General features: G+C 45.8%; 1 protein-coding gene across 1 annotated transcript in view; it reads left to right on the top strand.

Moving 5' to 3' along the window:
* ENTPD6 (ectonucleoside triphosphate diphosphohydrolase 6) overlaps nucleotides 1-14,538 on the top strand; it is a 757,555-nt gene that overhangs the window by 284,950 nt on the left and 458,067 nt on the right. Inside the window, exon 5 of the mRNA XM_069606885.1 lies at nucleotides 13,184-13,219. Within this exon, the coding sequence (XP_069462986.1) occupies nucleotides 13,184-13,219 (36 nt within the window). The remainder of the gene's footprint in view (nucleotides 1-13,183; nucleotides 13,220-14,538) is intronic.

The following is a 14,538-nucleotide window of genomic DNA, read 5'->3' as shown; positions in this document are numbered from 1 at the left end:
TCAGACTCTTGCCAGTGAAGTAACTAGGCAGCAACGAGACCGCATCAATCAACGCGCCCCTGTGCTGAAAGCAGGATGGAGAGCACACTATCCAAGAAAACAAGGTGAGCTGTGGATCAAAGGGAAGGGTTGGACCCCGGGAAGAAGGGGTTCAAGCACACAGAGACAATAGGGAGTTAAACTCTACCAATCCTGTGTTTCAGGCCCAGTCTCCAGTCGAATAGCCTCCAGGGAAGGGTTCAAGGTCGTAAGAGGTCAGAACAGGCTGAGTGACGTCCCTGTGGATACCAGGTGAGCGTTACAGGTTACCTCCAAGTAAGTAATATGAAAACTTAGAGGTGAAGTCTACCAGAAAATGACCAAGGCAGGAGGTAGTGTGCTGTGGAGTAGATTCTCCACACGTTCCAAGTACAGAGCTAACACCGGGGCCTGGAAACCAAGTCGAAAAGACCCCAGGAACTATAGGAAACGGGCTTGTTGGAACCCTTAACCCTTGGACTGAAATTACTGGAAAAGAGACTGCAAGAACTGTGAGAAAGCGGGTGCAGGAACCTCTTGAAACTCAGGAATATGAGCTCACAAGTTATTGTGAGGGGGCGTGGCTACAGAGCCATGAGCTAAGGTGCAGATCTCGTGGGCTCCCGAGATCCGACATTAATCCGGCAGATATGAAGAGCTGCAATATAAGAAGCATGAACTAAACTGAAGCCAGAGCAACATGAACAGATGAGGCACACAGTGGTGGGGAGCTTGAAGGATAGTCTGCCTGCTGAGAGGCATTATTGTCCTGGGAAGATGGCGCCTGCCCTTAAATATAGCAGAGGACCAGAGACACGTATGGACGGTGCAGCGTTCGGAGCACCGGAGTCTTGAGAGCGGCTGTGGCGCTCGACTTTCCGAGATATCAGGGGTCGGATACATTGGGACAGTGACGGCGGTGCGGTTATGAGCACAGAAAGCTGTTAAGCGACTTCAATTCAGTACTCCAACTAAGTCAGTGCCAAGTCTGGGATTCCCAAGGGAAGCCCTTATTTATATATTTTTATGACAAGTTCATAGATTCGGATGATAAACCCTTGTATAATGCCCCTCTCTTTGAATCCCCCTGACCTCACTGAGCCAAGAAGTAGGTTTGTTTTGCAAATTAAAAGATTTATTTGAAAATTAAACAATATATATATATATATATATATATATATATATATATATATATATATATATATATATATATCTATCACACTTTTATAATAAATATTTGATCGCACACTTATGAATATGACAGTGATCAACAATGGATAATATTACACTAGCACACTTTTGTAATCACTTAGGAGTTGGTATAGAAAGGATAAGGTAGCTGAGAATGCTTTTATGGTTTCAAGGAAAAACAATGATGGAAAGAATGCAGCACAGAAATAAACTGAGATGGTTTCAACAAGAGATAATATAAATACTTTTCCCCGTGTGGCAATTCACTCCCCCCCCCCCCCTATGCAGTATAAAGAGAAAGGAAGGAGAGCACACAATTTTCAGGAATACCATCAAATGCAATACCAATTCAGTTCCCCCCTAGCAAGCTTGGAGCAACCGGTATGCTTTTAAAACATGCAGAAATACCTTTAATGTGATTTACAATGAAGTGAAAATATGCTAAAAATGATTTTAATTCCCTAGAGGAGATTCAGGGTAGGTGATAGCTACTTAAGATTGGTTCAGGTCAACCCTATCAGTGATTCATGAGGGATTATCAGGTTGAAAACGGATTTCAGCAATGGAAGCAAAAGACAGCTATTTTTTGACAGGCAAAGAAGTTTGAGCTAGTTTTCAATTCGCGGCTCTTTTTCCGAGTGCGTCGAGTGCGATTACGGAAAAACTAGAGTAGAAAGTCGGTTTGAGCTTGTTGGAAAGCTTAGATTCTTAAAATGAAAGTTAAATCTCGTTCCTAGCACATGTGGTTCAAAAGTTACGGACGATTTTGTGGAGGTAGCTTTTCAGAAATGAAATAATGATTCAGAATGGCAAATGACACTTTCACAGCTTTAAAGTCACAGAATGAACACGCGATTTCTAGGGCAGTGCTAGGCAGGTTGAATTGGATGGGATAAGCTTATTTTAAACTAATAGATGACTATGCACAGTTCTGGCTGGGTACTCCCACTATAAATTTGAAATAGGCCGTCAAGATCTGGTCAGGTTGGCTGCGGTTGCCTCACCATGGACGGTCTCTGGTACCGGTTCTGCTCACAGCGATCTGGTCTGGTCTCTGGTTCTGGCAAAAGCTTTTGGCACTGCACAGCGGTCTGGTCTGGGTCTGGTCTTCTATCGGCACTGATTGGCGGTCTGGATACAGCTCTGCTTTCTGGGTTCTGGCACAGGGTTCTAGCCAGAATCAAACAGCTCGCCCGGCTGTTGAATAGTTTGGTTAGGTGGCTGGATTCTGAGGCCTGCTGAGAAGGATTCAGCTTTTGGACTAGGCCTCTCTGCTACAAGTTCTGAAGTCTGGATTCTAAGTTCTGGATATGGTCCTTGATTGTCTGGTCTGGTAAAATGCTTCGCAAGAAGTCAGTTTGAATTGGAAAGTGAATGCCCCTACCTGGGTCTTAATGACTCCTTTTTATGTCTTTAGAAAGTGGGTGTGTGCGTGGGCATAACTAAGCCTGCCCCTCACACTCATCATTGGCCAAGTTCTCCTCTCTCCCTTGATTGGGGAAGGAAATGGAGTGTCATCGTGATGAGGTATGTTCATGGGTCAGAGGATCCTCCCCTTGTCACTTTGCACACAAATCTATTTTTGATCCAAATGCATATTTATCTATGTACAATTTTTCTAATATTACATGTCCAGTTAACATATTTTCTGTAGCACCAAACCATCCGATTCCCTGTCTTTGTAAGATGTTGTGTCCACTTCTGACAGAAATCTGCCCTTTTCATCCAGAACACAACCTCTAAACTTTTCCAGAATTTACACAAATATGCGCAAGGAATATGGGCATCAGATGATGAAGCATCAGATTTTTAACATACAGACATTCGGAGTAACTCCCTATTTTCCGCTACTACTCCCCAGAACATACCACAGAGTCCTAACACCTCTTAAAATGTGCACAGAAAAATCACAGGAATTATATTATTTATATAATTTTGACAGTTATGTACTATGAATTATCCATTTTTTTAAAATGATGCTCTGGCCCAGATGGGTGTGGTTTAGGTTCCAAAACACATGGGGGAATTTCTGTCTGTCCCCGCCTCCAGCTCAGGTGGCTCCCAGAGGCAGCGCCCCTCCCATTTCTTTCCAAGATGAAGCCATTTACGAGCCCTGATTTAGCATTTGCCTGAGCCAAGGAAAGTTCAGTGTTCTGTTTTGCTGCAGTCCCCTCCCCTGATTCAATCAGAGAGGTGTGATCTCCTTTTGGTGGGGGCAGCAGAATGCAGCCAGGCCTGTGAACAGTAGGTGTTAAGAATTCTCATTAACCAGCAAGGCTTTGAAGTTTCCAGCTAACTCAGGTTCCTTGTCAGCTCCTGAAAGACAAGCCTCCTGTCAGAGTTTAGACCGCTAGCGCCGGTTAGTGTTGAGCGCCGGTACTGCACCCATTTTTGTGAGCTGTCTTGAATCAGTACATTTAAAAAAAAAAAAAGGATTTTACTTGATAGCATTTACTAACAGTGTATTGCTATAGATTCTGCAGTAGAGTAATTTTGTGGCCATGATTTTAGCAATTTTTGACATCAATTAAAACATATTTTTAACAGCACCATATTCCTTTGCACTGATTTCGCTCATGGTGCTTCTGGCCCATCACGCTCGCACTGGTGGGTGGCAGGTCAGGCAACCATTTTGGTGTGCGCAAAACTGCGCGGTTTTCCTGGATTCTGGCGCAAATGTGGGCTTTTCAGCCATCTTGGATTTTCTAAGCCCACAGCACCAAATGTTGTAGCATAATAGTTCAAACGTGGGTCAAGACACCTGACAAGCCCCTAGGTACATTGAATCTGAGGCGCAGCTGATCGGCTGGGGAGCACCGTGGAACCTTCCAGGGGACACTCGGCTGATGCGGAAGCCTAAGGAACGCACACAATGCGGACACATGGCAGGACAACAGAGCAGAAGACGGCAGTAAGCTTGCAGGAGGCTTAACACTAGTGACACCAGACACTGGCCCGAACGTATGCTGAGGGCTGCCCAAAAATGGCGCTCTTGAAGAGGAGATAACAAAACTAATGCAAAGGCAACAGTGCAAAACTGAAGAAGGGGCCCAGCAGCCCAGGAGAGAGGGGCCGGTCAGCTCACCGGAGACTGTGGATGCAGAAAGTATGAGGCGTTACTGAAAGCGCTAAAGGAGAAAAGCTCTAAACACTGCAGGCAGATGGTGTGATTACGGAGGAAGACTGCCTGCACCACGGCCCGAAATACAGAGGCGCAGGAGAGGCAGTAGGCGGCTGCGGAAGGGTTGAGTGCCCAGATGCTCAAGAACTGCTGGATACAATAGAAACATGGCCCTCAAGAGAAACGGAGAGCGCAAGCACAAGAACTTGAGAGGGGCAAGCTAGAATACATCCCCTAGCCATATATACTGTGTAGAAGAGACACAAGACAATTCACCTCTAGTTAAGCAGAAGGTTGAGACGCCACAAGTTGGAAGTTTGTGCCCTATTGCACAGGGTGCCACATCAAAACTGACCCGTTCAGAACAATAAGCAGTGCCACAAAAGAAATGCAAAAGTGATGCAGCACTAAAACACAAGGAGCTGAGCAGCCTATGCTGCGAGGATAGGGGTCTAGTGCGGAGACTTTGAGGAGCCCATACACTCAGGGCAAGGTGGGCTGCATGAGCAGAGTTTGGTGAGAAGAACAAGTGATTGCCAAGAAGTAAACAGAGTGAACGCCTGTGTCCAAGGACGCAACATATCCTGGGCTGCCAGGGGTCACAAGAACTATGTAGCCCTTGGCAGCACTGGAGAGGAATGGGCAAAGCCCATTATAACAAAAAATGAGACAACAGGAGCCCATCTGGGCCAAGAAGTAGAGGTTGACGCCCATGCGGAATGGTGGGAGGAAGAGCCAGGGGGGGCGGCATGTTGGGATTGCAGAAGGAATAAGCAGAACTGACGGAGTGGCTTGGCATTGGGGGCACACACCATAGGAATCTACAATTGGAATGGCGGCCAACGGAGGCAAACTGAAAGGGAAACAGCCAACAATGGAGGATTATGCTAAAGGGTCTCCGGCAGGGGAGGTAGTGAGACCCAAGAAACAAGATCTGCAGGGAGAAATTACTCTGGCGCAGAATGAACAATAGATACTGGACGCCATAGCAGAGCTGAAGTCGACATGGGAAAGTAAGATCGATATCACAATGGCAGAAATGAGGACCTCGCTGGAATTCAAAATCGATGCTGTGAGCGTTGATGTCAAACTGCTGCGGCCGGATGTTGGGAAGCTGGCAGAGCGCACAAGCGTGCTAGAAAACAATGTGAAAGACAACACGACCACCACACTGCGAATGCAAGAGAAGTCTCCACACTACACCAACAAGTGCACAACCTGGAAAACAAAGCGGAGGAGACAGAAAGAAGGGCGTGCAGGAATAACATGCGTATTGTCGGACTCCCGGAGGAACTATGTAGAGAACATGTTACAGGAAATAACTGGGGGGGCACTCATGCTCATGCAGGGTTTTGCAGTGGAAAGAGCACACAGAGCCCAGACCAGGGGGCCACAGGCGGGAGCACCCCCCCCCACCCAAGCGCTCTTTGCTAGAATATTGAATTATAAAGATAGGGAGAAGATTCTGGAACACTTCCGCAAAGGAGGGACCATAAGTAGAGGATCAGCGACCGTTGCGGCGTATCCAGATTACACATTTTGGTACAACAGCGGCTAAACTGGGTCAGTCAAGAGGAGGCTACGTGAGACTGGATATAAATGCATGTTGTTGTATCTGGTGAAGCTGAAAGTGATGCACAACAGAAAGGCGCATTTCTTTGATACCCCGGAAGACGTGACGACATGGCGCGATGCACAGAATTGCCCGACAAGAGCAGGACATCAGACGAAGGTCACACCAGAGAAGTAACAAAGGCTCCTCGGGGAAGTACTGCGAACTGAGGGGGTGGTGGGTGGGGCAGTTCGCCGGTGAAAAAGATATTGACTCTGGACTAGAATATACAACAATGAACCATAAGGTTCAAGGTGGGATGTATAATAATAAAGGTATGCTACTTGGAAGTTTGAAACGGGAGATACGGATGAGACACATTAGCAACCCCATTAGGTAGGTAGTTTGGGTACTGGTAGGTTGGTACCCACCTGCAGAGCCCCGAGTACCAGCTAGGCCAGAGAAAAGGACTATATGTGGGGTAGCCTGAGATCCAGGGATGGAGCTGGGCAACAGTTGGGGAAGGGGAGGGAGAGGGGAAAGGGGAAGTTGGGGGATGGAGCTGGGCGACAGACAGGGTTGGTGGGAAAGGGTGTTTGGGTGGGAGGGGAAACACTTCTTAAGGGAGTTGGGGGGAGAGGGAGGAGGGAGTTTTGGGAACGGTTAAAGGGAGAGCCTACAACTCACTGCGTAAGGAAAGGAAGATGGAGGAGGAAACGGAAGGAGTAGAGCATGGATAAAATGGGAGACATTAAGATAGTGACCTGGAATGTAAGGGGGCTCAATAACTATTTGAAGCGGAATACAATTATGATGGATTTGAACAGATAGAAAATCGACATTGCCTTGTTGCAAGAAACGCACTTGATCAAAGATAAACAGGAGGTGATGAGGAGGAAATGGAAGGGGATCACCATAGGAGCAACATATTCGGCATACGCCAGAGGGGTTATTACGTGGGTAGCACCACATGTCCCCTTTAAGCTACTACAGTCCACTATAGAGCCTGACGGGGACGAGGATGGAAGGTTAATAAGAGGGCTAGTAGAAAATAGAGATATTTGTATCATCAACATGTATGCCCCGAACCAAGACGCTGCTAGCTATTTTAAAAACATCCATAGCAGATTCAGTCTGTATATTGAAGGGGGGGTCATATGGGGAGGGGACTTTAACTGTACGCTGGATCCCAAGCTAGACAGATCAGATGGGAAGATTGAGAGGCCCACCCCAGTAGCTAAGGCTTTGAGGATCCTATTAAGTGATTTTCGATTAGTGGATACATGGAGAATACACCACCCACAAAACAGAGAATACTCTCACCGCTTTGGCCCGCAAAACCTGCACACGTGGTTAGATTACGTATTTTCTGCACCGAAGATGATGTGAGAACTAGTGAAGTCAGAATACAAAGTGGTGGTCCTCTCAGACCACACGCTGTTGCTTGTAACATGGCAGTCCTCGCCTCCTAGAGCAAGAATCCCGACATGGAGGCTTGGAGCCGAAGCTCTGAAAGACACAGTGTACAGGGAGGACCTGAGAAAGAAAATGAGAGAATATTTTGAACATAATACCGGGAGTGTAGATTCGGCCAGGACATTATGGGAGGCATTTAAGGTGGTGGTAAGGGGGGCAGAAATATCCAAATCCAAAGGTCTACAAGGTGGAATAACACAAGTTACACGAGGAAGAAAGAAGACTAGAGACATTAATGCTGGAGGGAGGACATTCCCTAGAAGAGACTGGTACTATATGGCAACTACAATAAGAATGCAGGAATCACTTGGAAAGATTATGCAACCTGAACTTTAAAAAATATGTAGAAAGGCAGCACGCAGAGGGAGATGAGCCAGGCAGAATGCTAGCCTGGTTGTACAAGAGTGAGACCCCCAGATAAGCAATCAGAGTGGTGGAGGGGAGCGACGGAAAGACACTAGATACCCAGGAAGGTGTGAACAAATGCCTTTTAGAATATTACCAGCAATTGTACACAGTAGTTACCGAGGGGGAGGAGATCGACGTAGCTGAAACATTGGCAGACATTAACCTTCCCAAATTGGAGGCAGCGGAGAAAGAACGCTTAGGAGCTCTGATTACGTTAGAAGTGATCAAGCTACTTCCTACTCATAAAGCCCCTGAAGCGGATGGACTCCCTAGTGAGTTCTACAAAACATATAAAGCAGATTTTCTCTCCCATTGTTAGCTATGTTAAATGAAGCTTTGGATAAGGGCATGCTGCCGGAGTCTCTTAGGGAGGCAATTATCATCCCGCTCCTTAAACCAAACAAACCAAGCACGGAATGTGGGTCATATAGACCGCTATCCATGCTCAATCAAGACAGTAAAATACTAACGGCAGTGCTAGAAAATAGGCTGAGACAGACTATTAGTAGACTCATACACCCTGATCAGACCGTGTATGTCCCGTGCAGAAGCATATCCGAGAATCTTAGGAGGCTCCATCACGTTATAGAACACACGGAGGGCGGACTCTCAGGAGGTGGCAATAATTTCATTAGATGCAGTGAAAGCCTTTGACTCGGTCAAATGGCCGTGGTTGATGGCAGCCTTGAAGGAGTTTGGGGTCGGGCCCACATATATAAAGTGGGTCTAACTGTTGCACAGTAAACAGTTGGCCCGAGTCAAGACGGGGGTGACCATCTCAGAAAAATGGCAACTTAGCAGGGGGACTAGACAAGGATGCCTGTTGTCCCCGATGCTTTTTATCCTGGCATTTGAACCCCTGGTGATATACTTGAGGCAGGCATATGGAGAGATGGGAATTGCCACAAAAGGAGGGCAACACCGGATATCAATGTATGCTGATGATATGCTGCTATACCTGAGGTACCCTGAAGAGACCCTAGAATACATTTTGGAGGTTATGGAGCGATATGCAGTGTTGTCTGGCATAACCGTGAACCCCAAACAATCGTGCATATTTCCCCTTGGTAGATATAAAGGGATACCAAGAGACAAACTGCCGGTACTACAAATACAATGGGAGACCAAGCCTATAGATACTACCACAGTGCTGAGGTCGAACACAAACAAAACACAGACAAGGCAGTGGCCAATATTGAAGATAGTATGAGGTTCTGGGCCAAGCTCCCTCTGACCATGATGGGGAGGGTGGTACTGTTAAAGATGGTTGTACTGCCTAGGCTACTGCACTTTTTTGCAAATTTTGCCATATATGATACCCAAGCAATTCTTTGTAAGTCCAGAGTAAATGTAGAGGGTTCATATGGCACAACTCCAGGTGTAGAATAGCATTATGGAAACTACAAAATGCTTACGAACAGGGGAACATTAGACTACCCAACTTTGAAATGTACTATTTAGCTAGCCATACGTGGTGCGGTGGTTATCGGAGGACTCTACGTCAGAGTCCAGATTGCTGAAAGCTGAGTGTGCTCCATTTTTTCTGAATGAATGGGTTTGGTTGCCAAAATCGCAGCGAGACGCAGAGACGAGAATGTTAGATCTGGGATGGAAAATGTGGCGGAGGGCCTGTCGGGTCATGGAGAACCCATTCCCTTGTTCCCCACAGATGCCGCTAGTGGCGCTGAATGGGGTGGATGAGCAAATGAGGAAAGCAGAAGGCATTGGGAACCAATTGGTATAGCAACTCTAGGGGATGTGTGGCGGGACAGGAGGGCGGTGGAGTTTGACACATTGGCGAGTGACACTGGTTTACACCGTGGACAATACATTACTTATACCAGGCCGATGCAGAAGATAAAAGATACGTGGTGGGAGACGGAGCTAGCTAGACAGCCCGATACAGCCATAGAAATATTTTATGATCTGTCGGATGGAGGTCATGAGGTTTCCCGAATATATGAACTGCTGATGTCAAGGGTGGGGAAGGAGGTGATCCAGTTGAGGCGAGATTAGGAGGAGGAAGCCGCAGAACCAATAAGTGACGGGCTGTGGGTGTGGGTACATGGATTCCACAAAAGTGTCCAGAAACGTGAGACTGCAACAAATCCAGTTATATGTTACCCATGGAGCGTGTATGACTCCTAAGAAGATGGCTAAGTTTAAGGATGCGGGAACACAGGTGTGTCCTAAATGCGGGGAGGTCAATGCGGTACTGGTACATATGTTCTGGGCATGCCCCGGAATAAGGAGATTCTGGGGGAGGTAGCTCACATCTTGGCGGAGAAAGAGATAAGTCTAGATGTGGAATCTCTGGTTCCCCATGCTGCGTACCCTGAAACATGTAAGTAAACTCAAAGACTTGGCTTATATTCTAGCTAAGTGTGGAATATCTGAGCTGGAAAGCAAGTAACAGACCGAAAGTAGAAGTCTGGTGGCACGATCTTCTGAAATGGGCGGATGCGGAAACTGTGGTGTGTAGTGGAGCAACTTAAACGAGGGGGAGAGGAAGAAGCAGAGACGCCGGTAGCCTGGAGACACTTAATAGCTACACTGTCTGGCTCTGACCAGGCATGACTGGAGGACAATGGTTCTTCGGGGGGAGCAGATGGAGGGGCATTCTCAGAAATGGTGGCAGAGGGCGGTGATGTGGGCTAGGCTCAGGATAGGGTGGGGGGATAGTTGGGGGGGACAGTGTGGGAACTGTACATGAGAACTGGAATTGATAACTGCTGTTACACTGTATCGTTATTATGTTGAAATTAATAAAATTATTTTTAAAAAAGTAATTGTGAGAATTTTTTCGAGAGACATTCGTCCCTGGAATTAGTGGGCACCGGTTGAATCTTGACACATTCTTATGATTAAGGTTTACAAGAGCACTACCCACCTGCAGACAATAACCATCCCAGCATTTAGGTTCATCTAAACACCACTTGTTTATTTTAGACAAACCTGCACACATGTTTTAATAAAACCTGTTGTTACCAGATTCCCTGGTCTGGCCTTTTTTCAGCCAATGTCTGTGACAGTGCAAATTTTGATTTGGCCTTCATATGGGTTCAGCAAACAGAATTGGCCTCGATTTCGAACGTGCTTGCAGACAGAAATTTTGTGGCTCTTAGGGATGGCACATTGCACAGGTTGTCCCGATATGAAGACCATTCATATTTAGTCACTGACATGGATTCATGATTAGCATAAATCTAGTCATTGCCCATGTGCTTAGACCAATGTAAAGTAGGTTATTGGGTCATTGCTGCAAGCAATAATGCCTATGTGCCAAAATCAAGCTGCATCTGGGAAATGCTGTCATGAACCCGTTCCAGGCCACCCTGTTATTGGCTTGTGGGTTGCTGGTGTAGTGTGAACTTGCAGGACCAGCAGCGTTAAAACCAATAACCAGCCTTGTCTGAGGGTAGACATGGTGCATCTCAGGCTGTAGGCTCCTTCCTCCTCCCATTCCTAATTATCAACATGTTGAATGCTGATCCTCCCCCTTTCTGACATTGGCAGCAGAAGTAAAAACTGCTGATAGAGGGCAATTATGGGTGGGTAATGATTGGGTTAAATCTGATCAATGGAAATAGGGCATGGTGCGCTTACTGTGCATGACAGAAACAGACTACGATGCACCAAGTGTTCATAATGTAATTGGCAGTAAAGTGCTAACTGGGCATTTTGGAAACTGGCCCTTAATCTGTTGGGTGATGTGATGATTTCTTGAAATTAGTGTCAGACAGCAATTATGTATGTCACAATGGTTGTTGGGTAGTCTAGAACTCTCATCCGCATATTAGCCAGAGAGCTTGTATCGTCATTCAGACCTTGGACTTCAAGTCCCAGTATCTTGCCTCAATCGTAATTATCTCATAGGATGCCAAGAACTGTGCCACAGCTTCCGTATTCAGGGCTTCTCATTTGACTCTCTTCCTCAAGAGACTAGGTAGTTTGCCTCCACTTTACCTATCGTATTAAAAAAGTGTATTGGGTGCACTTGCTTGTCTCGGGAGGATAGCTCTGGGGCAACGTGCTTTCCTTGGAAACAAGACGACACGGAGCAACACCTCTTCGGCAACACATGTTCGATCCTTGGGTCCGTGCTTGGAAACCTCTGGGTATTAAGTGCGTTATAAATAACCTATCATATATCATAAGTCCAGGATTCATCTAATCAAATCAGTTTCTTTCCTGTGCTTCTCACCAGACTCTCTCTGAAGCTTCTTTCGAATAATTTTGTCCTACAAGGTTATGCCTCAGACTTCTTGTCTCCATCCTGTGAACCTGACTCCATTCTTGGTTTGCTGAATGCTTTCTCTCCATCTTGGGTTCTGATCGCTATTGCATACTTCCCAGTCAAGGAATTCTTGCAGGTTTCTATGTCTTTCCAACGTTTAGTGTTCCTCCTCCGCCTACTCACGGTTAATTTCAGCAGAGTTGTGCTCCTGCTGTCTGGTTGTTGTGCATGGTTCATCCTCGCTGTTACTTGCTGATTGCATCACTACATCAGTCATTTCTCCCTTTTGCGGTAGGACCTTTCCGACTCTACACAGCTCTTGGTGTTCTCCAAGCCACTTAACCATAACACATTCCTCAACCTCACCTTTCCGTCTTTTTTCTCATCCTTTGTGCCATAGTTGGCATCACCCCACCATGGAAATGTTAAAAAAGACTCCACTTGTGGGTGTTTCGTCACCGTTTCACAGAATCATTTCCCCACAGCTGACATGTCAAATTTCTTAACTGGGCGTAAGGTAAACTGACAAGCACTAGGAATGTCCTACATGGCATACTGAAAACTTCCAATAATGTGCATATTATACATCATGTATCGCAAATCAGGTGACTGCAGGTTAAAAAGATACAGAAACTGAGAAAATATATTTATTCATCAAAATAGTCGCCAACCTATGGTGGCATTGCAACAGTTTGCCTCTCATCATGAACAAGCCACAGGTAATCTTGCTTCGTTTTGGGGCCCTCTTCCAAGGAGCTGAAACTCATTTTAATAATTGTATTAGGTGGTTCATGTAGTGGTACACATCTAGTTTCTCCATAGGCCAGTCCGGAAAGCAACTTTTTCATGATTCGCCATGGATGCAACAATGGAAGCTTTGCACTTTGACTATTTCATTGCAGTGTAATTAAATGAGGCATGGAATTAAAACCATGTAGTGAATTATCTGTGAAGAAAATGTGTCTAGCAGGACTAAAAGTTGAGTAATTAACCATATATTGATGTAGTATTGTTTTAATTAATTTGGCAGGATTTTGATCTGTTTGTCAAATTCGAATCTACTATAGGATTAGAAAATATTGTGAGGAATGATACACCTTGATCTTTATTAGAAATCATGAATACATTATTGCAATGATTGTTCCACTTATGAGATTTACTTTACTGTATCTCTCAACAGGAATTTCGGCATGGATCACTGTCAATTTTTTAACAGGTACGTTCAAAAGGCATGCATGAGCTGCTCATAAGATTTCAACTGTTAAAGAATGAAGATCATATGATCAAAGAGTGCTTCTCCTGTCTTACATTTCATATTCTTATGCTTTCACTGTGCTTGTTGATGTCATAGTTATGCAATCTCCTATGTCTAAAAGAACCTAGCTATGGGTTCAACGATTTGCGTACTTCCCAAAACATGCACTTGCCCACTTGCAAAGTGGCCTATATGTGGACTTTTATTTGGATGTATGTACAATTGTGCAGCTACAGATAGCCCATCCGTAACTTGCTGAGTATGCGGGATTACTATAAAATCATGTATTATCTGGAACATATATATTTGTGTGTTGTGACCAGGTCCGAGTCCTTACCCTGTCAGGGGGATGGGTGAGTGGGGGAATCGGGGACCCCCTCCCAAGTTGGGGTAGGTGGCCTGTCTGGGTGTATTCACAGTCATCCCTAGCTCAGAGATGGAATTAAGGAGTTGGGAGCAGTTCCTGCCTCCTGGAGTGTTCATTGTATAGAACTGCTGTTACTACCGTCTCTTCCAGAATGTCTTTCAGCCTCTCTTCTGGCCAGAGTTCTTTTTTTCTCTTTTTCGGAACCGCAACTCCCAGAATGTGTTCGGGCGAAACCAAGAAAACCCAGAGTGGAACCAGATGAATGGAATCGAGACCTAGCATTGAATGCACTGGGATTTCTCCTGCCAAAAAGCAGTTGTACACCAAACACCCGACCAACCAATACCATACTGACCCCAGTGGCATGGTGGAGCAACAAAAAATACACTGAGTGAAAAGGGATAGGGCAACAGTGGAGCAGGAGAGACACTGAAATTCTCCCCAAACCCAGTTGCTTAAAAAGCCTTCTTAAAGCCTTACAGAGAGAGTCCTAAAACCCAGAGGGACCAGGGACACAGTGGGAGCCAGGAGGACTGTTGGAAGGGGTATGCTAGGCTATAAAGGCTCAGCCAGCACAGAGGAGATTGGAAGGTGTGCAGCAGACTTCAGGTACAGCAATGGTGGACCCAAGAGCCCAGGTTGGAGGGTGGTTGGTGGAGTGGCATGGAGTGCATAGAAAACAGTAACAGTGTTCTGAGAGAGTGCAGATAATGTATTGTGTTTGAGAGAGTGTGGTGCCTGTTGAGTGTAATATGGTGAGGCAGGGGTGCGAAAGGTGAGAGAGAGATAGAGAGAGAAATGGCAGCAAAGAATTGTAAGGGAATTTTGAGAGGTAGTGAGAATGAGTGAAAGGAGTGTATGGTAGAGGGTTGAGAGCGTTCAAGAAGGTAACGAGAGTAGTGGTGAGGGCAGA

This window comes from Ambystoma mexicanum, chromosome 4p (assembly GCF_040938575.1).
Source record: "Ambystoma mexicanum isolate Mex_15411 chromosome 4p, UKY_AmexF1_1, whole genome shotgun sequence".
NCBI lineage: Eukaryota > Metazoa > Chordata > Amphibia > Caudata > Ambystomatidae > Ambystoma > Ambystoma mexicanum.
Note: the sequence above shows the minus strand (reverse complement) of the source record. Positions and strands in the feature narration are given on the sequence as shown.